At 35.5% G+C, this 26,627-nt stretch overlaps 1 protein-coding gene across 7 annotated transcripts in view; it reads left to right on the top strand.

Annotated features, from left to right (window-relative positions):
* RABGAP1L (RAB GTPase activating protein 1 like) overlaps window positions 1-26,627 on the top strand; it is a 729,489-nt gene that overhangs the window by 96,737 nt on the left and 606,125 nt on the right. For 6 of the 7 annotated variants that reach the window (XM_049112262.1, XM_049112263.1, XM_025430245.3 and 3 more), the window contains 3 exons: window positions 16,453-16,519; window positions 21,752-21,854; window positions 25,327-25,493. In XM_049112262.1, the coding sequence (XP_048968219.1) occupies window positions 16,453-16,519; window positions 21,752-21,854; window positions 25,327-25,493 (337 nt within the window). The remainder of the gene's footprint in view (window positions 1-16,452; window positions 16,520-21,751; window positions 21,855-25,326; window positions 25,494-26,627) is intronic. The other variant, XM_049112264.1, reaches the window with a different exon arrangement.

Below are 26,627 nucleotides of genomic sequence, written 5' to 3'. Positions count from 1 at the left end.
AGGATGTCTTTTAGTTTTGTTGACTGTGCTGTGCAGAAGCTTTTTATCTGAAGTCCCAATAGTCATTTTTGCTTTTGTTTCTCTTGCCTTCGTAGATGTATCTTGCAAGAAGTTACTGTGGCCAAGTTAAAAAAGGTTGTCGCCTGTGTTCTTTTCTAGGATTTTGATGGATTCTTGTCTCACATTTAGATCTTTCATTCATTTTGAGTTTATCTTTGTGTCTGGTGTAAGTCAGTGGTCTAGTTTCATTCTTCTGTACATGGCTGTCCAATTTTCCCAGCACCATTTATTGAAGAGACTGTCCTTTTTCCAGTGGATAGTCTTTCCTGCTTTGTTGTTTCCAATATTAGTTGACCATGGAGTTGAGTGTCCAGTTCTGGGTTCTCTATTCTGTTCCATTTATCTTTCAGGTCTCTTTTTGTGCCAGTACCATACTGTCTTGACAATCACAGCTTTGTAATACAGATTGAAATCTGACATTGTGAGGTCCCCAGCATTGGTTTTCTTTTTCAATATTCCTCTGGCTATTCAGGGTCTTTTCTGATTCCATACAAATCTTAAAATTACTTGTTCCAACTCTAAGAAGAAAGTCCATGGTATTTTGATAGGGATTGCACTGAACATGTAAATTGCCGTGGGTAGCACAGACATTTTCACAATATTTATTCTTCCAATCCATGAGCATGGAATGTTTTTCCACTTCTTTGTGTCTTCCTCAATTTCTTTCAGAAGTGTTCTGTAGTTTTTAAGGTTAGATTCTCTGCCTCTTTGGTTAGGTTTATTCCTAGGTATCTTATGCTTTTGGGTGCAATTGTAAATGGGATTGACTCCTTCATTTCTCTTTCCTCAGTCTCATTGTTAGTGTATGGAAATTCCACTGATTTCTGGGCATTGATTTTGTATCCTGCCACATTGCCGAATTGCTGTATGAGTTCTGGCAATCTTGGGGTGGAGTCTTTTGGGTTTTCTAAGTTTTCCTATGACATGGTATCATATCATCTGTGAAGAGGGAGAGTTTGACTTCTTTGCCAATTTGAATGCCTTTTATTTCTTTTTGTTGTCTGATTAATGAGGCTAGGACTTCGCCTGTGTTGAATAACAGTGGTGAGAGTGGACATCCCTGTCGTGTTCCTGATCTTAGGGGAAAGGCTCTCAGTTATCCCTATTTTTTTTTTAATTTTTATTTATTTATGATAGTTACAGAGAGAGAGAGAGAGAGAGAGAGAGAGAGAGAGAGGTAGAGACACAGGCAGATGGAGAAGCAGGCTCCATGCACCGGGAGCCCGACGTGGGACTCGAACCCCGGGTCTCCAGGATCGCGCCCTGGGCTAAAGGCAGGCGCTAAACTGCTGCGCCACCCAGGGATCCCTCAGTTATCCCTATTGAGAATGGTATCTGCTGTGGGCTTTTCATAGATGATTTTTAAGATACTGAGGAATGTTCTCTCTATTTTCTACACTGAAGAGTTTTGATCAGGAATGGATGCTGTATTTTGTCAACTGCATTGGGAGGATCATATGGTTCTTCTTAATAAGGCTTTTTTGCATCAATTGGGAGGATCATATGGTTCTTCTTAATAAGGCTTTTTTCTTTTTAATAAGGCTGGCTAGTGGTTTATCTTATTAATTCTTTCAAAGAACCAACTCCTGGTTTTGTTGATCTGTTCTACATTTCTTCTGGTCTCCATTTCATTGAGTTCTGCTTGAATCTTTATTATCTCTCTTCTTCTGCTTGGTGTAGGTTTTACTTGCTGTACTTTCTCCAGTTCTTTTAGTTGTGAGGTTAGCTTGTGTATTTTGAGTTTTTTCCAGTTTTTTGAGGGAGGCTTTTATTGCGATGTTTCCCTCTTAGGACTGCTTTTGTTGTATCCCAAAGATACAACAATGGTTGCATCTTTATTTTCAGTAGTTTCCATGAATCTTTTTAATTCTTCTGTAATTTCCTGGTTGACCCATTCATCTTTTAGTAGGATGCTCTTTAACCTCCACGTGTTTGAGTTTCTTGCAAATTTCTTCTTGTGATTGAGTTCTAATTTCAAAGCCTCGTGGTCTGAAAATATGCAGGGAACAATCCCAATCTTTTGTATAGGTTGAAACCTGATTTATGACCCAGTATGTGGTCTGTTCTGGAGAAAGTTCCATGTGCATTTGAGAAGAATGTGTATTTAGTTGTATTCGGATGGAAAGTTCTGTATATATCTGTGAAATCTGTTTGGTCCAGTGTATCATTTAAGTCTCTTGTTTCTTTGGCGATGTTCTGCTTAGAGGATCTGTCATTTGCTGAAAGTGCTGTGTTGAAGTCTTCTACTATTAGTGTATTATTATCTAATTATCTCTTCACTTTGGTTATTAACTGATTGATATACTTGGCAGCTCCCACATTAGGAGCATAAATATTCATGATTATTAGGTCTTCTTTTTGGATAGGCCCTTTAAGTATGATATAGTGTCCCTCTTCATCTCTTACTACAGTCTTTGGTATAAACTCTAATTTATCTGATACGAGGATTGCTACCCCAGCTTTCTTTTGAGAACCATTTGAATGGTAAATGGTTCTCCACCCCTTCATTTTCAGGCTGGAGGTGTCCTTAGGTCTAAAATGAGTCTTTTGTAGACAGCATATAGATGGGTCTTGCTTGAGGGGGTGGGTCTTCTCTATCTTTTGGATCTGAATGCCTGTTTCCTTCCCCAGATTTGGGAAGTTCTCAGCTATGATTTGTTCAAATATACTTTGTGATCCTTTCTCTCAGCCTCTTCTGGAATCCCAATTAGATGTATATTCTTCCTTCTCAAGCTATCATTTATTTCCCTAAGCCTTTCCTCATGGGCTCTTACTTGTTTTTCTCTGTTTTCCTCAGACTCCTTCCTTTCAATCAACTTGTCTTCTATGTCACTCACTCTGTCTTCCACCTCATTTAACCCTAGCAATTAGAGCACCCAATTTGGATTGGTACTCATTTAATTTAGTTTTAATTTCAGCCTGATTAGATCTCAGTACTGCAGTAACAGTCTCTAGAGTCCTTTATGCTTTTTTCCAGAGCCACCAGTAAGTAGCTTTATAATTGTACTTCTGAATTGAATTTCTGACATTGTATTTCAATCCAAATTCTGTAACTCTGTGGCAGAGAGTATTGTTTCCAGTTCTTTTTTTTTTTTTTGTGGTGAATTCTTCCTTCTAGTCATTTTGTCCAGTGCAGAGTGGCAATATGAGTGGGCTGAGTCAAAAATATCAACCACGAACTGAATAAAATACACCCTAGATGATTCTGAAGAGATCAGAGACCAGAAAATAACAGAAAAAGAAAAACAGAACAAAATAAAACAAAGGACCACTAAAGTGAAAAATAAATTTTAAAACAAAGTAGTAAAAATTAAAAGCCAAAAACCAAGAAGACCTATACTCCTATAAAGACCTAACATTGACCACAAAAACATAAACAAGATAAAAGGCAGGCAGAATGGAAAGGAAGAGAGAATATAATCTCAGAATGAACCAACACAATGTTCCACTTGGTTCTGGGTGTTTATTGGTCGTGTGTTAGAAGGTACTAACTTCCACCATTGTAAAACAAAGTGAGGCAGGAAAAACAAAAAAACAAATACCCATATCTCATGTATCTACCAAAATTAAATTGAATATGTTGAAGGGAATCCAGAAGTGAAAAATATATCCAAGATATGTAATTGTAGAAATATGAAACTCAAAAAGGAAAAACTTGTTAGAAGTCAAAACTTTTTCTCTCTGTAACATTCCAGCTGTTCTCTCTTTAAATCTCAGGGTGAATTTGTAGGAGTTCAGGATGTTTTGAAAGTTATTTGGTAAGTTTGTGGGATCAGATGAGTTTAGGACCCTACTCTTCTGCCATCCTGCCGCCTCCCTCTCCTGTGATTTTTTTCTAATTGTTATTCACATGTTTTCTTTAAGGTTTATGTATTTTGGTGAGTTACTTTATTATTCCACTATACTACAGAAGGTTGTTATTCTTTTGTTAACTGATCAAAGCTTTATATAGATTAAGTCTTTTAAAAGGAATTGAACTCCTGAGGAATCTATAGTATTTTACACACGGATGACATTGTTTAATATTAAAGTTCTCTTTACTTAGAATGTAAATATCAAGATAGGGCTCTGCAGAAGAGAGTTAACACAGTGGAGCTAAAACTGCTATTCTAAAGGTCTGCTGGTAAGGTTGGTTCTTGAATGGCATCTGGAAACTTGGATTTTGGGAGTGCTTCTCACCATTCCTAGAAATAGTAAGTGGCTCACAATGCCTAAACTCTTTGAAGAAACAGCATGATTTATGCTGAACACTTTTCTTCTGGAATCTGGGCTCTCTTATGTCCTAGGCAAAGGATGCCTGTGTGACCAGTCCCCAGTCAAAACCTTGGACACTGAATCTCTGACTTTCCCTGGCAAACAACTTTTCACACATGTCACAATTCATTGCTGGAGAAATTAAATGTGTCATCAGTTACTCCACAGGGGGCGGACTCTGCACTTTACCTGTTCGTCTTTTCCTTTTGCTGGTTTTGCTTTGTATCTGTTCACTGTAATAAATCATAGACAGAAGTACAACTATATGCTGAGTCCTGCGAGTCCTCCTAGCAAATCTTTGAACCTGAAGTGGTCTTAGAGACTCCAACACAAGAGCATTTTGTTGTAACTCATTTTTCATGTAGGAATCACATTTAAAATCACTATTTTCTTCCTTGGGGGTGTATGTATTTGTAGTTTTTGCTGATTATAGAAAATGAGCATTCGCCTAATTGAAGGTTTATTAATGAGGATATAGGTCAACTATTTTGGACCTTTATGGAGCAGTAACATTTGTGAGATGAGGGTATGAGCTGATGTATAGTAAATATATTTTTGGGTTTACAGTTCTGCAAGCTCATTAACCAAGAGTGTCTTTGGATACTCAGAAGTAGTTATATTTCCTTCACACCCTTCAAATAAAAACTCTACACTCATATTCTCTTCCCATTCCAAACCCCCCCTCCCTATCAGTAACAGGAAAAGGATGCCAATATTCCTCTGGTAGTACTGCCCTTTCCTTGACTTGTACACCTTTGTTGTTCTAAACTGTAGTAAAGCAGAGTATTCCAGAGCTCTGCATGCTCTTGCCATCCTTCTTCCTACCCTCAATCTTCAGCCTCACTGAAATCTATTTGTTTTGCCTGTTTCTTTTAGGCCTTTTAAGAAGTCCAAGGCTCCTGGGTTTTCCATCAATACTCAAATGCTGATCCCCTGTATATCCTGTCTTCTGACTCTCATCTTCCACCTTTACCCAGCTTTTGGAACATTCCATTCTATACTCTGGAACTCATAGTCTGTCACAGCACAGTTTCTTTCATCCCCAAACTGATTTCTGAATGTTCCCTTCACTTTACACAAACTGGGCTTTCACCCAAGTCTACTCCTTCCTTTAAAGCCTTTTCAAGTGACTGTTTTTTCTCCTCCAACCCCTTGTACCTTTGGCCTGGAGATGTATGAGTTTCCTTCTTGCATGTCTTTGCTCCTTCCAGACTGTTTTCCTCTTCCCTCCTTGAAAACTCACAGCTTCGAATTTAATGCTCTCAGAGTTTCCCATCTGCTAGCCTCTCTTATTGCAATTATCTGCCCATCCTTGGGATTCCCATCATTCTTTGAAGATTTTAGCCTCTGGCTCACTGTCATTCTCTGATTATTAGGCTTATCGTAATTTATGGCAGTGTCAATATCTATGTAGATGATTTTTCTAATAACCTAGCTTCTTAGTTTCTTGACCTCTTCTTGTCCACAGATCTTTTCCTCCTCCCCAGCCACCTACTTCCACAACCATACTTGAATTTGACTGTGAGTTCATGACTGAACTCCCTTCATAATCTCAGTGTCATGTATCCCACTGTCTGATCATTACCTCTTATCTCTCTAATTCATTCTTATTTTCTCAATTCCACTAATTCTTTGATCTCACTGAGACTAATATTCTGTGGTCCTATCCTGTTTTACTGTCCCTCATCACCACTCACTTCATGTTTTTACTCTATTAGTTGTCTCTGTCCCAATTAGATTACATTATGTATCTTTATAAATTATTCCTTTATATACTCCACAATCCCCTTGTTCTCTTTTCCATTTTCCTACTTGCTTGGCATATTCCCATCTCTAGTTAGTTCCAGCTTTCTGCTCCTTTGCACCAACACCTATTATAACTAAATGTAGCTGGGGAAATAACAGACATATAGTCATGCTAATTGACTTCACTTGAGGTTTGTGACCATAACTTCAGTTGTACCTTTATGTTGCTAGCATCCCTATTATTTTACTAGACAAGCTATTTCATCTTTTACCTAGGCTATTTCATACCTTCTCTTCAAATATCCATCATGTCTTCTACCATGTTTGCTCTCAACCAGTGATCTCTTATTTAAGATGATAGAAAAAATAATAGAACCTAAATATTACCATCACCTTGTCTACCAGTTTATCTCATCTATACAGTCTTTTCTCTTATTACTCTGGATGAAGTGCCCATGCTTTTGGCCAACTTTCTACTTGTATAGTAGATTTTATTAGATTTTTCCTTCCTGACATTAGTTTAACAGTCTTTCCTCTACCACACTTACTCCTTAGTTACCTCACCCAGTCTTTTTAAATATATGACTTTAAATATATCTATAAATGAATGACTTCCACATTTTTAATCTCAAACCTGAGGTCTCTTCTGAATCCCAATTTTATACACACACCGCCTCCAGATCTACATTTGGCATTTGTTTCCTTGTTTGTTTATAGCATCTGTATTCATAATTACCCAAAGTTGGAAGCAGCCAAGATGACTTTTAATATGTGAGTGAATAAACAAACTAAGGTACATGCAGTCAATGGAATAATCACTAAAAAGAAGTGGGCTTTCAAGCCAGGGAAAGGAGGAACTTAAATGTATATTGCTGTGAAAGAAGTCAATCTGAAAAGGCTACCATGATTCCAAATGTATGACATTCTAGAAAAGGCAAAGCTATGGAGACTGTAAAAAGATTAGTGGTCAAGGGTTGGAGGGGAGAGAGTGTTAAATAGATGCAACATGAAGATTTTAGAAGAGTGAAACTATTTTGATGACCCTGTAATGGTGGATTTAGGCAGTCACTATATATTTGTCAAAACCTGTACACTGTACAACACTAAAAGTGAATCCTGTTTTAAAGTATGGGTTTTGGGTGATAACAATTAAGTTAGTGAAGGTTAAACAAGTATATCACTGTAGTGCAGGATGTTGACGGTAGAGGAAGGGGTTAGGGCAGTATTTCAGAACCCTGTACTTTATGCTCAATTTTTCTGAAAGCCTAAAACCACTTCAAAAAAATCTATTAATTAAAATAAAACTATGTGCTATATAACTAAATATTTAAAGCATCAGAAGTAACTTCTTGGCAAACCTGAAGTACAGAATCTAGACATTCCTGTCTGTACTCAAGGCATCAGACAACACTGAGAATGGGTAGGGCAGAGCACAACAATCGCTGGGAGGCAAATCAACATAGCTGGGGGGTCTCTACCATTTATTCTCTATTAAGATATGACCTATCGAAAGGGAATGATGTTTGTGTGATCAAATCAGGTTGCTTCTCCTTCCCCATTGCAATTAATCTTTTCATCATCATCTTAATTCTCTTAGCACACTCAGGGCATAACATATTATTTTCTAGGTCTGGGGATGAAAAAGTGCAGGTGAGTAACAGGAAGAGAAGGATCATCCTTTTGGGAGTGTCAGGTACCCAGGTCTGACCTGCACGGAACTGCAGGCGAACTTAACCTTTTATGTCTGCCAAGACAGGTCTGTCATGGACCATACACCACCTGACACCAAAAGCTTGCAGCAGCAAGGTCTCAACAGAAGGAGGAATAGAACATGAACTCACAGACCTGAATTGACTGGCTCTTGCAGCAATTCTTGACCATCCTGCCAACATGCCTTCCTTTGATGAAGTAATCACTTCAACTCTATTAATCTCTTCCTGTCTTTCACTCTTACAGCTTTCCTAAATCCTTGCTCTCTTAGCCACCATCTTGCATTTCCTCTAATATGACTGCAATTTAGCCTCTGGTGATGTTTTAGGAATATTGTTTCTTTCAGAGTAAGCATATTTCTGGAGCCTCAGGTAAACCTTTATTTTCTGGCCACCAGTACTCAAATTGTTGACGCCAGTTCCACAGAGTGTCCCAAGCCACTTTATTAACTGGAGGCAAACTGGTTGGGAAAGGAAGGATTGTGGTATTACAACTATGTTTTGGACAAGACTTGAATTATTCATTTATTTAAGGATAATGAACTTTATCATTTGTCCCAGGCATCTTCTGACTGACTTCTAAAGTTGAAGAAATATTTGGTTCCATTTGATGTTCTTCATTAGATTCCTCATTAACTGGAACCAAGTGGAAACTACATTTTCTTCCTCTAATGCTTCCTCAGAGAAATTCTTACTGTTTTCATAATTTGAGTACGATATTTCTAGGAACCCTCTTAGGAGGACAAAGCCAGCAGTGTAATGTGTTAGGATATCTGTTGCTTACTCCTTTTCACATCTTCATTTGGCATTTCAAAGTTATGGTGTCCAAAACTCAAATTTGATTCCCAACCCTGTTCCAAACCTGTTCCTTCTATAGCCTCCCTCAGTCTTAGCAGTTTGTAACTTGACCCTTACAGTTACTCAGGGTGAATAACTTAGAGTCAGATCTTTCATTCTGTACACTTTATTCTTAGTAAATCTTATCAGTTCTACGTTTAACTATATAAGGAAAGATAAAACTCTAGACAAAAGGGTTAAAAAAGGTATCAATACACATGGAAGAAAATTTAGATGAAATAAAGAGTAATTAGAAGAAAAAAAGTAAATGAAATTATAGCTGAGAAAAAGAATCAGGAACTCCAGATGGAATCACTATTATTCTTATATTGTTAAAAAGTGCTAAAGTTGTTTATGCTTTACATTTCCTCATATAGTTGATTTTAGGATTTTTTGCTGATGTTTTATCTTTACCTACATTTGATTAACCTTTGTGTGGGAGAAAATGAGCCCTTGTGGATCAGCAGTGGCTGTGGGGGAAAATATTATTTTTCTTTATGCTTTTTGATGTTTTTAAATTGTGTTTACAAGTATATTCAATTATAAAAATTCTTGGCTTTTAATTATTTTGATATATATTTGGTATATGCAAAAGCCCAAATAATGTATCATTATCCCCAAATTTCCTATATTATTCCTATTGAGTGGTAAAACAAAATGATTACTAAATGTTTTTAGCAGTGATTAAATGCAGTGTTAGATTTTGAAATTTCTTGGTTTGATTGTCCTAATCATTTTTAATATTCTATTTTTATCTGACTATAAGTTCTCCTTTTGTATTTGAACAGAGTTAGTGGAAGTATTCATATTTGAATATGATTCTGCATTTCAAATTTTGATCCATTATAATGTGGGAGTTAATGGGAACATTATTTCCCCAGGATGGTATGCTTGGATGTTGTGTGTTCTTGAAGTTTACTGGTTGATAATTTTAAAAAGGAAGAAAAAAAAGGTCTTAAAAATATTGCCTTTTATAGCCTCTTTGCAGATTAAATTCTCTGTACTGGTATTAGATCTAAAACAGTCCTAAGCATCTATTTAAAATATTTTTTTTAAAAAGATTTTATTTATTTATTTATTTATTTATTTATTTATTTATTTATTTATTTATTTGAGAGAGAGCATGCGCATGTGTGAAAGTGTGAGTGGGGACAGGGGAGGGCAGAGGGAGAGGAAAGAGAATCTCAAGCAGGTTCTGTGCTGAGCATGGAGCCAGTATCACAGGGCTTGATCCCACAATCCTGAGATCACAACCTGAGCCGAAATCGAGTCAGGGACTAACCGCCTGAGCCAACCAGCTGCCTCCTAAGCATCTATTTTATTTTTTCCCTAGTAATTACTCCTAATAACCCAGATAATCTTAGAGAAAAAAGTAAAAATTTCCTACTTGAAGAACAGAAAGAAAAGAACAACCAGTTTTTTAAACCTCATTTGCTGGGAAGTATAAAAACTAATGGAGAGACTTCTTCCTGTGATTAATGTCACTGAAGCTAGCAAGGCTTTTAAGTTCACCAACTATGGAGTCCTTCATCTGGATTTAAATCCTGGCTCTGCGGTGATTTGGCCAAGTTATTTAATTTCTCTGTGTTTCGGTTTCTAATTTGTAAATTGTTAATAATATCTTTTAAGAATTTTTGGAGGGGGCAGCCTGGGTGGGTCAGTGGTTTAGCACCGCCTTCAGCCCAGGGTGTAATCCTGGTGACTCAGGATTGAGTCCCATGTCAGGCTCCCTGCAAGGAGCCTACTTCTGCCTGTGTCTGTGCCTCTCTCTCCTTCTCTGTCTCTCATGAATAAATAAATAAAATGTTTAAAAAAAATTTTTTTTGGAGGAAAAAAATTAGACAATACTTGTAAAGTACTTGGATTAGTCCCTGACTCAGAATAAATGCTTAATAAATGCTTGCTGTTATTACTATTGGTAGTATTATCACTAGTACCTCAATCACCAGTACAACAATTACTGAGTTGGTTTTGAATGATAAGTGGAAATGATAAGTAGCCTGCACAATCAGAGTAGACCGCTGCTGTGAGAAGGCAAACACCTTGGCCAGATTTTTTAGCACTTATGTACATGCAAGTGGTCTTTGCTTTACAGTTATGATAATGCACAAATTTATATTACTTTGGTTTAGTTAAATAACACCAGTCCTGCAGCCCACATGGTTCAAATTTTTGTTATCATGGTATATTAGTTTTGAGTAATTGCAAAAAGTAAAGACTCTGCTATTAACTCTTCAGTCCATAGTCTTTATATAAGTACAAGATCAGGGACTAGTCATGTCACTACTTTGAAATTGTTTTGATAATGGTAATAGTGTATCTCTTACTTTGTTTACTACCAGACAACAAAGTGTGTTGTTGTATTACATCCTTATCTCTCAGTGATAATAAACCTGTGTAACATTTCACAAAAATGGGTAATCTAAAGAGTTGGCCAAGAAATATAAAAGTGATAATGCTAAAAGTGAAATTGCATGTGATCTTAGATTTGGAAATGATGACAGCAGAATGAAGATAGGAAGAGACCTAAGCCCTGCATGAAGCTATGGTGTGAACCATTCTGAAAAAGTCTGGTGAATATAAAGAGCACAGTAAAGTCACTCTATCATCTTTAAGCTTCAGTAGGAATAGAGAGCTGCTTAGGGTTGAAATGGAGCATTTACTTCTACTTTGGATTAAAGACTGTGATAAAAAAGAAAATTCTAGTGAGTTTTGCTAGCAATTGAGCCAAAATTTTGAAGTTAGTTCCCACATTGAAAGGCAGTGGTAATTGCAAGACTGGAGATCATGAGGTTTCTTTAGCTGAGTTTTGGAAGAAATATACAAGCATGCAATTGAAAACATTCATGTGGGAAGCCTGGGTGGCTCAGTCAGCATCTGACTTTTGATTTTGGCTCAGGTCATGATCTCAGGATTCTGGGATTGAGACCCGTGTTGGGCTCTGCATTCATTAGAGAGTCTGCTTGAGGATTCTCTCTCTCCTTCTTCCCTTGTCCCTCCACACTATGTGCATGCTCACTCTCTTTCTCAAATCTTAAAAAAAAAATGCATCATGACAGGAAGCAACAATAAACAGTATGCATGTGGCATGCATGGCAGAACTTTTACTGTACCATACAAATAACTTTTCAGGATTTGAATAGGACATAAGTGGAATTATAAAGATGTAGGACCATGGGAATGTTGACATTGCCACTGTACAGTGGAATGTAGATAGGCAGCCAGAGGAACATAGGATTAATTTAGCAGCATAAGTAAGGAAAGTGGTTGTGATGAAAAGGATGAATGTCCTGGAGGAAGTTATGCTGGCAAAAACTTCACATTAAAGGAACCCTCAGAAATACTTCATAATGTTGAAAGCACAAAGGATAAAATATTGGAAGCAGATTCAAACTGAGAAAGGAATAGGAGTGTTTACCAAGGCATAGAAAAAAATGCTTACTCTGCATTGTAAATTATATGAAAAGAAAGCAAGCTCTATTCAATCTTGTTTCTGAAGAAATAAAGCACTTTTATGTTTCTGAGTTATTTATTTATTTATTTATTAGATTTTATTTATTTATTTATGAGAGAGAATGAGAGAGGCAGAGACACAGGCAAAGGGAGAAGCAGGCTCGCTGCAGGGAGCCTGGTGCCAGGACTCAGGATCATGCCCTGAGGCAAAGGCAGCCGCTCAACCACTGAGTCACCCAGACATCCCCTGAATGCTTTAAATTACAAAGTACTAAATAAATAATAGTTTACTTTTTCCCCCTCCATTTCCTTGTATACTTACAACTGACAGCAAAGAGTTTTTAAAGTTTTGACAAAAATAAAGGTTGCAGAACGATTAAAAATTTCCCCATTGATCCTAACATCGCTTTGCCCAGTTTCTCTTGTGTGGTTAATTGTAATGGTTCTCCATACTGCGCATAGTGAGGAATGCCTGTGTATCTGTCTTGATTCCTTTAGCGAGTGAAAAACCCAACATTTCTCATCTGGGGAACTTTTCCAACTATCTTTTAACTTCTTCAGTATGAGATTGAGTGGGATTCCAATTTTTATAAAATTCATCTTTTAGTCTGAAAAAATATGATTGACATAGCTTTTTTTGGTATTTCTGTTTACCTCCTCTGACATACTGTCACTTTTGCATTTTTAACAACAAAAATTCAGTTAGGAAACAGTGTTTCTTAACTGACATTGGTAGGTGCTTGCCCCCTTTCGTTTTCCTTTCTTCCTTTTTATCCATAGTCTTCATGGAGATAGATAAGATTCTGATCATTTGATGGACGGAAAGCAAAAGCAAAACATTTAAGTTGACTGTTAGAGAACATGGTTTTCTCACTCTTCCATCACTTAAGTCTAAAGCAATGCTAGATTTGCTAAATTCTGGTGTTTGTGTGGATGCTAACTTGGTGTTAAAAACTGTTTCAAGTTCTATTTTGGGTAAAAACTCAGAGGTATTATGGAAGGTTAAACTTTCTCTTCTTAATAATAGTGGCAATTGTCAGATCTCCTGGGCAGCTTAGTTGGTTAAACATCTGCCTTTGCCTTAGGTCATGATCCCAGGAGCCCTGTGTGGAGCTCCCTGCTCAGCCGGGAGCCTGCTTCTCCTTCTCCCTCTGTGCTCTTTCTCTCTCTAAAATAAATAAAATCTTAAAAAAATAATAGTGGCAATTGTAATAATTTATAATTGGGAACTACTTTCTAGTTTACAGTGTACTTTCACCCTGTGGGTTTTCATTTCAGCTTACATGAACATAGCAAACTTGGAAGCAGATAGCATTTGTATTTTAGAAATGTAGAAAGTGAGATATTGCAGTATAACTTGCCCTGGATCACATGGAAAATTCGTAATCTTTCCTGATAGGCTACGGAGGTGACAGAGTATAATGTGTAAAAGACCTGCAGTTTTGGATCATGGACATGGGCTTGAATCCCAGTCTTTTAACTTAATAGCTGTGTTGTTTGGGACAAATCATTTCTACCAAAATGAAAACTAGTTGCATTTTGCATACGCAGGTTGTTTTGAAATGTAAATGCGCAATGTAGTAATGTCTGACTTAAGGTATTTAATAAACAGTATATACCATAATTAATGTAATAATATTAATATATCTCATTCTCAGATTTGATTTCAAATTTTAGGTCAGCTATGTACTATATTATAAATAATATCGGTTATGTCTCTTTTCTGCTTTATTAACATTCTGTTTGTACAGTGATCGTAGAACTTACCATATCAGGTTGTAATTCCCTGTTTACTTGTATTTTTCTCCTCCTATAGACTGTGAGCTGCTTGAGAAAACAGGTGTGATGACAGTTTTCTACATTATTTATAGAGTTAACAAGAAAAGGTTGAATGCTTTGACCTCCCCAATGAAATACTTAATATTCGCGTTAGGTGTTTGTGGTACTAATAATATCTAATTACTAACACATTATTCCGAATAAACCTTGCTTGTATGTGTAGGAAACCTGATGTGCTTTAATGAAATATAATTTTGAAAATGACTAATACAGCTTGATAGAAAAAACTGCAATTTTCATGTTGGAAGAACTCCTTAGAGTTTGGGTATTATACCTTTCCTGTTTTCTAGAAGAGGAAGCAGAAGCTCAAGGGGTTGGGTGCTTTCTCTAAGGTCATACTACTGGCTGGTGTCAGGATTTTAAAAAAAGTTTTTATTTTATTTATTTTAGAGAGAGAAAAAGGGCTGGGGGCGGGGAGGGGGGCGGGTGGAGGAAGATGGGGAGGGAGAGGGACAAGCAGACGCTGCACTGAGCATGTAGCCTGGCTTGGCTTACAATCTTGAGATCTTGCCTGAGCTGAAATCAAGAGCTGGACACTTAACTGACTGAGCCACCCAGGTGCCCCAGTGGCAGGATATTTTATTTATAATCCAGGAAAAGAGCAGCATATCAAAGATCATCAAAATAAGTGAGAGAGTTGCCATTTAAGGAAAACCTAAACCTCTAAAGGTTCTTTTTTGCAGTAGAGTTTAACATGGGAATATTAGGAAAATATAAAATTGTATCAATTTTATCATTCACCTGCAAATGATTGGCAAACAAAATGATAAAAAACTTTGTTTTCAAAAAGAGCAAAAAGAAATGTAGGGAGGTTGCATACTAAATTGTTAACATTGGTTAACATTGATTCCTAAGGGGGCTGATGTTAGAGGAAGGGTAAATTATGTTTTCTTTATACATTTTGGTATCCGTTAACTTTTAAAGTGAATATATAATAGTTTTGTAACTTAAAAGCTCTCTATGTAATATAGAAAATTGTTTAAAAAAAAACATGAGAGATACAAACCAAAACAAAGCATATAGGGAATGTGAGAGATGTCTTCTGTCCTTATTACCTTTTTATTTGGGGTGGGGGACCAAATTTCATATCTGAAAAAAGAATTCACTTCTTTATCCTTGCCTAGCAAGTATTTAAGGCAGTGGTAAAAGAAATAGTACAGTAAGTTGCTTAATTAACATTTAATTTGTAGTGTTTATTACAGGAGTTCATAGGGAGATTATAGCAGTGTAATTATACTAAAATTGTGGATATTAGGGTATTATTTCCTTCATAGTAACATTACATTTTGTTAGGTAGTACAGTGATGGGTTTGGAAAGTTATCTTCAGAGCTCAGTGACTTTATCTTTGTCATGTACTTGATTGTTTTTGGATGCCTAAAAGAGCCTTGAGCATGGTATCCTCAAGTACTAACAGGAAGCATGTATTATTGTTTTATCACTTACTAGACTCATATTGGGATAGAACTTAATTTGTTCACAGAAGAATAAGATGTGCTACTAGAAAAGTGAACTTTTGGAAAATAACAAGGATCAGATTGAGTAATGACATGTTAGGTGCCGGTATTTTGAAATTTAGAAAATCTTAACATATTTAATTTATTTACATTCTCTACTCCTGAGTGAAATGTTCCATAGCATATTTTATATGTTGGAAAACTACAATAAAAACACTAGTAAGTGTGAATGTGCGTTGTTGGCAGAGGGATACTGAAGGCAGATCACATTGCTTCTAGAGTTATAAGATCTATTTAATAGACAAAAGGATTAGAATAAATTGTTGAATTTCTCTGGACTCTACTTTCTTACTAAAAAGCGGAATTAATGATAACCTAACAAATATAAAAATGTTGGATTTAGCTGACTTTTATAGCTTGTAAAAATCCTTGACAAATAAAGTAGTAGTAGTATTGATGGGATTCCTAAAGCTTCTCTAGAATCAGGAAACACAGAAAAAGTAAATAGTTAATTGTATATTGTATGTTGGATAATATCTTCACTAGTATAATGGCACATTTAGTAACGAGTTTCATAAAACATTTTTTCAAACTTAAGGTATAATAAATATTAGCAGGCTACTCAGTGAAAATGACTATTGAAGACCAGGGTAATTCTTTCTGTTAATTTGACTTGATACAGATTGAGCACAGTCTTTTAAAAATCATTTTTTATTTAATTGGGGTAGTTGATTTTGACTTCTATGTTTGAAATAACTCCAAGGCAAATAAAGTCTCATTTCTACTAGAAACCAGTTCATGTCTCACTACTGTATTTTGTTTCAGTCAATAACTTGTGGCCATTTTTATTATAGTTTCTGATCACTGGTAATTTCTTACATGCAGAAATAAAGATCTGGGAATTTAGATAACTTTTTCTATGTGATTTTATTATGTATCTTAATGAATTTTTTTAATGGTGTTTCTTTTAAAAAACTAAAGCTATTTGTAAGTACAGAGCTCAGACTGTATAGTTATTATAAAAAGGCTTTTTGCTCACTGGGCTTCTATATATTCTTGATACCTTATTTGTCCTTTTTTTCCCCCCCAATATTTTCAGATGTTTTGGAATGTTATTAAGCCCAGGTCGAAACGTGAAGAACAGTGACATGCATTTACTGGATATGGTAATGATAATCTTAAACACATTAACCAAGTATAGATGATAGTTAATTTATATTTTAGAAGTATTTTCTATTTTAAAGTTTTGTAATATTGTCAGAGTTTCTAACTTTCAACTGTATGGTAGTAATAATTTTGGAAACTCAAAATTACTTATAAGAGAGATTTAGAAAACTTTCCACCAAAATGTCATAAGCAAACTGTAAGCAAATAAAAGGATACTGTTACGACAATGTCCATCCATTCATCTGTTTGGGTTCTTAGAAAGATACCTTTTCTTTGAGCTAAAAATAACAAGTACATGATTATAACAGGCATATCCAGAGTGACTATGGTGCCTTTCATTTATTTTAATGCACTGTTATTAATTTGAGTACTGTGATGAATGCTTTTGTTTTTTTGAAAGCATTTCCCTTTGTGAATTTATCCTCGTTTATTACCTATCCTTCAAAGTATATTTACTGTAGGAGTGGTAATTATTTAAGGAATTTTCTTGAAGGTTGATATATATTCGAGAGTTGATATTTGATGTAGAAATAGCTGACTATCTTAACTTTTAAACAGAAATACCTTCTGTATTGCACTTAATAAATATATTTACTTTGTGATTTAGAAATATATTCTGGTTATTACAAGGTTATTTTTTTGTAATCATCAAAAATAATATTTGTTATTACTGCCTAATTAACCTTAGTTCTGCCCTCTAGAGCAAGATGTTATGTTCTTCTGACTCATTTGAATACATGAACACTTTTAAAACAAATTTCACTTTCTTAGACTTTATTCTGACAAACTGAAAACCCTACAATTATACTTAATTTCAGAATTGTGAGACTTCTATTTATCTTGGATAATTTTAAAGTGATGCTGACTTTTCTTCCCTTTGAATATTTTCTAATATGCTACATGAATTGAGACTTTTTATAAATTTATAAACTTAATATAAGATCTACGTGAGAGAGAAAGTCGTATTTATAAGTGAAAATATTTTTTTAGGCAGATAGATTACTTATATATTATATATAGTATTTAAACAAATTATAAATAAAATTGTTTTTTAGGGGGATACAAATAACAGAGACTCCGTTTTCTTCCAGTAGTGAGAATATTTTTGGTGAAGATACTTGTACTGTAGGAGTAAGGAAATGAGAATTTTTGATCCACAGCTATTGATGCTTTTGGTGAGGAAAAATTTTCCTCTGCCTTTCAAGGTTCTTTTGTCTGGTCTAAGAATTAAATTGACAAGAGACTGATTAGTAGGAGAAAACAATTTAATTACATATGTATGGGGGCTCTGTAAGAATATGAGGCTTACAGACAGTCAGACAATGAGGCTTATTTGCCATTTTGAGCTACCCACCCCAGAAGGGGTAGAAGTTGGAGACTTCAAGGGGAAGGAAGACAATTCATAGGAAGATGAAAAACAATGTTTGCTAGACCACTCAGAAACAATGGGATATAGGAATTTAAAGAAACAGATTCTGCTAATTTCCTCCCTATGTCACCTACTTTATTTTATACTGTAGTTATCTATGGCTACTATAAGGGGGAGGTCAAAGGTTTTTTCTGACCTTTTGTTTTTTTAAAAGTAATCAGCCTGAAAATAACCCACATGCCTAAGAGATATATTTTTGGTGGCAAATTTTGCTCCCCTATAGTACCTAGGAAGAGTCTAATAGCAAGGTACCAAGAAGAGCTGAAAACGAGGTAGAGCCAGGTTTCTTGGAACTGGAATACATTTTAAAAGTCCTAGAAGTGCCTCAGAAAGTTTGTAGATCTTTACAATTAACCATTTATTGACACTAGACTAGTAGCTGGACTCACAATTAACAATACATTTACATTATAATCCAGTAAGCCTGTAATCTGGATGTGTAAAAAGGCAGAAATAAAGTTTTCATGAAACAGTTCTTATCCCTTACATGAGTGAGGAACTCTGCTATTTTTTCTTCTACTTGATTAACAAGTCTGACCATAATCCACTAAATTGATTTTATGATCCACAAATGGGTCACAGACTGCTGATTGGAAAGCATTAGCCTGTAACCTCTCGAGGGTCAGGATCATTTTGTTTTGTTTTCCTTGCTGGATACTTATAGGCATACACCATGGCTTATAATAGGCTCCTATTTGCTTAATGAATGGGTGGGTTAGCATGAACTTTTTTTTTTTTATTTTTTTTACTTTTTTGTGTATGTTATGTCTTTTCAGTACCATGTGTTTGCTTCACCCTACCATCTATCTGCCTACTTGACTTTATAGCTTATGCTTGCTCATGACTTGACAGTAGTTCATCTGTGGCTTACTATGTGATTCTCTGGCCTTTGTCTTATGGCTTTTTTTGCCTATTTTCCCATTGCAAACTGCCATATTCTGTCTGTATTTCCTAGTTTATTTTCCTAAGAGGAGGGCATTTAGTGGTTCCACCCTGGCATAGTTTGGGTAGAGATTTTTGTTGTCCAGATGTCCCTTCACTGCCATTCCTGATTTTGTTAGCCCTACTTGTGGTGCGGGAGATGGGTCAGGAAGAACTTTTTAGCAGATAATTGAAGAAGTATCTTTTTTTCTTTTAAAGATTTATTTACTTATTGAGAGAGCAAAAGCTAGAGTGAGCAGAGGGAGGAGCAGAGGGAGAGAAATCCTCAGGCAAGCTCCCCTCTGGGTGTGGAGCCTGACTCGGGGCTTGATTTCACAACCCCAAGATCATGACCTGAGCTGAAACCGAGTGTCAGACACTCAACTGACTGAGCCATCCAGGCACCCCAAGAAGTATCTTTATTAGAGGCTGGGAGTAAGTTAGTGTGTGTGATGGAAATGTCTAGTTCAATAATAAAAATGCCATATTTAATGAGGAGAAACTTTTATTGAGGGCTTTTGATGTATAAGATAGATTACTGTGGTAGTGTATTGTGAAGACTACAAAGACAAAACTATGTTGAGTTAGGCTATTTTGGTTAATAAGGAACAAAGTTCTGCTTAGAACACCTTAGACACAGAAGAGTTTGTTGATCTTCATGAAATCGTATCTAAACCTGCAAAGTGGTTTCTGCTATCTAGACTTTCTTTTCAGTCTGTCTCACCTCCCTCCATGGGCTTACTTTTTCTTTGAGCCTCTTTTTAGGGTGGGCTCTTGCTCTTTTTCTACTGCTGCCCCAGCTCCCAGGCAGGCTCTGATGCTCTGCCTCCCTCTCTTTCTGTACCTCCTTCCCCTTCTCTGTTTCTTTACTTTCTCTTTCTCTCACCTTTTCCTACCTTGTCCTCCTCTCCCCCCCACCCCCCATTCCCTTCTCTCTCTCTCTCCTCCTTTTCGTTCTCTCCTTCCCTGCCTCCCAGTATCTGCTTTTGTGTTTGGACTGCATGATAATTTTTTTTTTAAAGATTTTATTTATTTATTCATGAGAGACCCAGGGACAGAGAGAGAGAGAGAGAGAGAGAGAGAGAGAATGAGAGAGAGAGAGGCAGGCAGACACAGGCAGAGGGAGAAGCAGGCTCCATGCGGGGAGCCTGACGTGAGACTCGAACCCGGGTCTCCAGGGTCAGGCCCTGGGCTGAAGGAGGTGCTAAACCGCTGACCCACCCGGGCTGCCCCTGCACGATCATTTTTAATGAATTTGTTGTTGTTGTTGTTTTCTCCATTTCTCTCACCACTTAGCAGTTTCTTAATACTCTGCTCTTCTTTATGTATTCTTCCCTACTTTATAATTTCTGTTATCTTATCACTTCACTTGATATGTGGCTTGTCAGGGCCTGATCTCTGAATAAAACTTTCAGCTCTACTGCTAACTGCCCACTTCCCTTGGTATTTGCCAATGGAAAGAAAGTTTTTGATTGGACTAGTTCATCTTTTTAGACTCAAGCACAGCTCAAGCTCTTTCCAGAAATTGATTGGTTTTTCTGGGGTCAGATGCCCATACTTGTTCTGAATAGGAATTTAATGAGAAAATAGAGAGGAAAGGAATAGGGAGAGAGAGAGAGAAAGGGGTGGGGAGAGAGAGATGGAGACAGAGAGTGAAGATGAATGAATATATGCATGTGTTCAGTCAAGTTGCTGAGTGAGTTTTCTTTACATGGCCTTGAGTATACTTCATCTCTAGAACGCAGGGTTCCTAAACTCAAGCCGACAGTTCATTTGGCTAAATACCACCAATATACTAGGAAAATTTGCATTGTAATTACCAAATGACTGAAATAATTTTATAAGGTTTCAGAGAAGCATGTCTGTGGGGGTAAAACTGTAAAAAAGTTTTTGTTTCATCTGTTCCTTTCAGCACTCTCTCTTCATAATATGAGGAAATGGGTACAGAAAATTTAAAGTACCATAGTAAATACTCCTGCGCATGCATATACTTGTATGCTGTGTGCTGTTTTCCTGTGGGAACACCTCTAACACCCCCCCCCCCCTTTCCCTTGCCCCATGCTCATACATACAGCTGTATGTGATCCTGCTTTCACTATAAGAACTGCTGGCTGCTTCAGTGAGAGTCAGGAGTGTGCTGATGGATGTCTTAAAGAGTGGAGGAGATGAAGAAGGGGAGAAGGATGGAAGGGAAAGAGGGAGCTAGTGAAAGGGAGATAAGTTAATCAACTTGGGTGTTGATTACAAACCTTTATTAGTCTCCTAACATTGATTACTGATCGTAAGAAAGTGTACATTATCTGATATAGATAATAGAAAAGTATGAACTTTGAGAGGCATTGTGATAAAGTAAATTAATACTTTAAAATATATTATAAATTAGAACTTTGGAAGAAAAATACTGCTTTTCCTTTGAGTAGCTATTAATTAAAATATCTTAAAAAAAAAGAAAAAATATCTTCAGTGAGATATATACATAGCTTTAATAGAAATTGGATATCCTTGTTGGTGTAGGTATATGAAATTTTGACAAGCAACCTAAGATAAAGCTAAATGTAACTTCAGACCAATATTATGTTTTTGTGACCCAGCATATAAAGGTATACCCCTTTTTTCCAAGAGGTATGTGCCTCTAAATAGAAACTCTGAGGAAAAAAAAAAAAAAAAAAAAAAAAAAAAGAAACTCTGAGGAAAGCTCAAGGATAATTTAACATTGAAAGAAATGCTTTTGTAGGGTGACAGAAATTTTACCAAAAAATGAATCCCATTTGATTGTAAATCCAAATTTTAATAAATTAGATTACTTATAGTAAGATATAATTTAAAATGGTGATTTTCTTGGTGTGTATATTCTCAGTGATTTCTGTCTGAACTTTTACAGGAATCCATGGGAAAGAGCTATGATGGGAGAGCTTATGTTATTACTGGCATGTGGAACCCCAATGCACCAATATTTCTGGCACTTAATGAAGAAACCCCAAAAGGTAAATTTTCTCACAGTGTTCATTATTATTTGCTTTAAATTTTATATTATGGTCAGTGTTGTTTGGTTGTGTTTTTAAACATTCTGGTGCTTATTTAAAATGAAGTTGTTCTTATTTAGATTTTGAAGTTCTTTTTTTTTTTTTTAATACTTTATGCATCAATGGGGAAAACCTGCACCATTCAAAAGAATCCTCCCCAAAGACATGTGAATTAGTTTTATTAGACTATATAGAAAGTATTTGGGGTTGTGTTTCATATGTTATTAAAGAGTTACTTTATTTTAGGACAATAATGGAAGAGAGTATGAAAGAAATGGTGAAATCAAGTTCTGGAATTTTGCATATCTTTGATAACTATGCTACCTCTTTTTTCCTTATTATAGATTACTTATATTTTTCATTTTTAAATTTTTTATTCCAGTTTTTTGATCTTTGGGATCTTAGTATGTATATTTAGGATTTCATTTGTGGCAAACACTTTTTTCCTAGTTGTTTACCTTTTCATTTTGTTTGACATATCTAGTGCTGAACTTAAACTAAACTCCATAGCTTATGAGGTTAGTGCATTTGTCATTCTCCCATTTTGTTTATTTTTGTTCCTACTTTATCCAGATATCTGCCAATTGTGTGTTTTTTACCCGTCTGCCATCTGTCCTTAAACTAAAATTTAAATTTTTACCTCATGAGTTATAGCTAAAGTTATGTTATACTAAATATTTGCTGTGATTCCACCAATAATTTATATTGAGAAAATAATGGATCAATTGGCTTAATCTTTCATCTTATATTAGTTACTTTATACCCACAGTGGATTTTTGGAAATCATTAAGGAAAGGAGCATTAGTGAATATTGCTGTGGAAATATATTAATGAAGAGCATTAAATGATAATTATTCTCAGCTTTTCTCAACAAGAGTATTTACCAGCTCCATAAATTGCACATGTTTGATCACACGTTAAGCTGTTTCACAATGAGGGCTAAAAAGAGAGAAAAATAATGATGATTACATAACCTTTCATATTTTAGGAATAAATAATTTTTATACCCACAGTTTGTAAATTCTGGAGACAGGCTTATAAAGACCAGCCTATAACTTCTGTCTTAGAATCATTTGGAAAGTAAACATGAAAATGAGAAAAATGAGCCAGTTGATAATTTTGAAAGATTAAAATATAGGAACTTCAAATAGTAAGTTATAAAAGCAGTTTTTATCTGTTTTTAATGTGACACATAGTTCAGTTTAATTTTATTTTTTAAATACATATTTGGTCTTCTATTTTTTAAGATTTTATTTATTTATTTGAGAGACGAAAGGGAGGGCAATTCCGCATCTTGTGTGCACGTGCATGTGCGTGCTTTCTCAAATAAGTCTCAAATAAGTCTTAAAATTTCGTATCCAAAAGATAAGTTATTTTATTTTTTTTATTTATTTATTTTTTTTTAGATAAGTTATTTTAAATTAAAATTATTTCATATGCCTTGGGATGTCTGGGTAGCTCAGCAGTTGAGTGTCTCCCTTTGGCCCAGGGTGTGATCCTGGAGTCCTGGGATCAAGTCCCACATCAGGCTCCCTACATGGAGCCTGCTTCTCTCTCTGCCTGTGTCTCTGCCTCTTTCTCTCTCTCTCTCTCTCTCTGTCTCTCATGAATAAATAAAATCTTAAAAAAAATTATTTCATATGCCACAAAAAACACCTGATTTCTAAAATTTCCAAATGGTAGCTTTAAGATTATAAATTACTCAGAGGATTCATGAATCAGTTTGATTTTTTTATAGAAGTTGAAGCTCTGGAGATGAAATGTCTTGGATCTTTTCACTATATCACCAAGTAGTGTATTCTATTTATGTGTTGTATTATTGTTTCTTACACTTTTAAGTATTCCCCTTGGTCTGATAGGGTAAGTACAGTGTCTATAGAATCCTTGTTTCTCTTGAATTGGCAGATGGTATTTATTTAATAAGAGTGTGATAATTTGGGCAGCCCAGGTGGCTCAGCAGTTTAGTGCCGCCTTCAGCCCAGGGCGTGATCCTGGAGACCCGGGATCGAGTCCCATGTTGGGCTCTCTGCATGGAGCCTGCTTCTCCCTCTTCCTATGTCTCTGCCTCTCTCTCTCTCTGTGTCTCCCATGAATAAATAAATAAAATCTAAAAAAAAAAAAAGTGATAATTTTTTTGTTGAAATTGATATTAATAGAATGTTGTATAATGTTTTTTAAAAACACTGTTGAAGGTTTCTTCTAGTGATCAGCTTGATCATTTGAACTTTAAGAACTAAAAATGCTAGACAAAATACATTTAAAAAGTACTTCAAAAATAACAAAGAAATGACAATATGGATTAACCAAACCACAGATTGAAACGTCCAGTGAGGGGTGCTCAGCTGGCTCAGTTGGTAGAGCATGAGACTCTTATTCTCAGGGTTGAATGTTTAAGGCCAATGTTGGGCATGGAGCTACCTAAAAAAAAAAAAAAAGAGAAAAGAAAATGAAAACCCTGATGAATCCTAAGCAGGATAAATAAAATAAAACCCAAATTTCAACCTATCATAGTGAAAAGACACTAGCCTAGAAGATTCTGGAAGGAAGGCTGTGGCCAACTAAACATTTTAAATAATAACTGAAATTTTGCCTCATAAAACTATACTATTGTCTAAAACTACTTGCCAGGACTCTGATAAAGATATGTAACTGTACTGAACTATTTTATCAGAGCCTTAGTGATTTTCCTCAACATACAATGAGAGGACAATGAGGATACTGACAGATCTCCAGGGTCTTCTTTTAAATCAGACAACATTGAAATATTCATTTAAGTAACATTTTCCTGTACAAACTTAACATAGTAAAGGTTGAACATCTTTTCTAATTTGACAGTCCTTTTCCATGCAACTCATTAAAGTGAATACTTTCTTATATCTTTTTTTATAAGATGAAAGGGCAAATGTTTGTGAATTTCTAGAGGTTTTCTGGGAAATTTGAAAGGGTAGTATAAAAGACATTCTGGACATTTTGCCTTACTTTTTATATTAAGGACCTGATTTGGGGAAGGAAAAAGTAAGGTAGTCAGGAGGTTTTTTTTTTTTTTTTTTTTTAGATTTTATTTATTCATTCATGAGAGATAGAGAGGAAGAGACATAGGCAAAGGGAGAGGGAGAAGCAGGCTTCCCTCCGGATCCCTGAACTCCAGGATCATGACCTGAGCTGAAAGCAGAGCCCAACCATTGAGCCATCCAGGTGTCCCTGTCAGAGGAGATTTTGACAATTGATTTAAATAGTCATGAGTATTGAGAAACATACTTGAAAAATGTGGTTACCTATTTAATCAAAGTGACCATACAACATTTAAAATTAAACATAGAAGGTAAGTTGATTGAAAAGAACCTTAATTTTTTCATAAGTGGGAAATCTTTGCTTTCCTGAATAATCAGATATTAATAAAGCCAGCATAACATATGGAAAATTTCTACTGCAGATAAACGAGTATACATGACTGTGGCAGTGGATATGGTAGTCACAGAGGTGGTGGAGCCTGTGCGCTTTCTCCTGGAAACAGTAGTACGTGTGTATCCTGCAAATGAGCGATTTTGGTATTTCAGTAGAAAGACTTTCACAGAGACTTTCTTCATGAGATTGAAACAGGTAGGACCTTTTGTTCTTTGCATATAATAACCCATATATATATATTTTTTCCTATTCCTTTTTTAATACCAAGATAATTTCTTAAGTAGTGATAAAGAGTGATAAAATTCCTTAAATAATCAAGTGATACAGTCAACCAATAGAAAATTTGAAAAATCTACACTAGGTTATGGAAATAAAAAATCCCAGCTTGTGTAATAATTATGTACTTTTCTCAGTAGAAATTTGTACTGTGTCCCTGTGAACTATCCATATACTTAATACAAATATTGATTTTATATATAAAACAACATCCTCTTATATACAGTTATTTAAAACCAAAAAGACAGGGTACAGAAATAGCATATCTTTATAAAGTTATAATAAAACAATTTCCAAGTAGTACCTGGGATTGTCATAGTTATTTCTACCAAAATATATGAATGTATTGTGTGACTCAGTAAGATTATAAAATTATTTTTAGTACTAAATTAACAAAAGTAGGGTTTCTGTGACATCCCTAAATTAGACAATTTTAGTAGGTAAAATACATAATTTTTGTTTTGTAGTGAGGGAAGACCTATAACAGTGAAAAATAATTAGAATCCTAATAGTATCAGTTTTGTGAAAAGAAGATAAAATTTCTAGTTGAATAATGGATATCCTTTATATACTATTTAGTCCTGCCATTTCCCAAATTTAATAATGCTTGCTGGTTCATAGACTATAATATTTGAAATGTGATGTGGTGAAAGCAAGTGTCAGGGCAGTGAAAAAAATAAAGAAGCCACTTACCCACTTTCATATTAAAAAAAACTTGTGGCTCAGTTAGGCTTCATGTACTACATACTTTGCAATTATTGTGTTTTTTGTCTTCAGAAAATTCAGAGTGGTGGTTTGACACAACTTTTATTACTATTTTTTTGTAGCATATTCTACTGAAGATTATATGAACAGTATTCAAAATATTTGCCTCCTGAGTATCTTTTCATATTTTATTATGGAATATTTTCCTCCCTCCCTCCCTTCTTTTCTTTGCTTTTTTGGTAGCTTAATTGTTCTATCAAAGAATTCCCTTGTCATTTTGAGCCAAAGGATTATTCATCTATGTAAGAGTAAATAAAGGATCTATATAGAAAGTGGTCATCATTCTTC

Source organism: Canis lupus, chromosome 7 (assembly GCF_003254725.2).
Source record: "Canis lupus dingo isolate Sandy chromosome 7, ASM325472v2, whole genome shotgun sequence".
NCBI classification, from domain to species: domain Eukaryota; kingdom Metazoa; phylum Chordata; class Mammalia; order Carnivora; family Canidae; genus Canis; species Canis lupus.
Note: the sequence above shows the minus strand (reverse complement) of the source record. Positions and strands in the feature narration are given on the sequence as shown.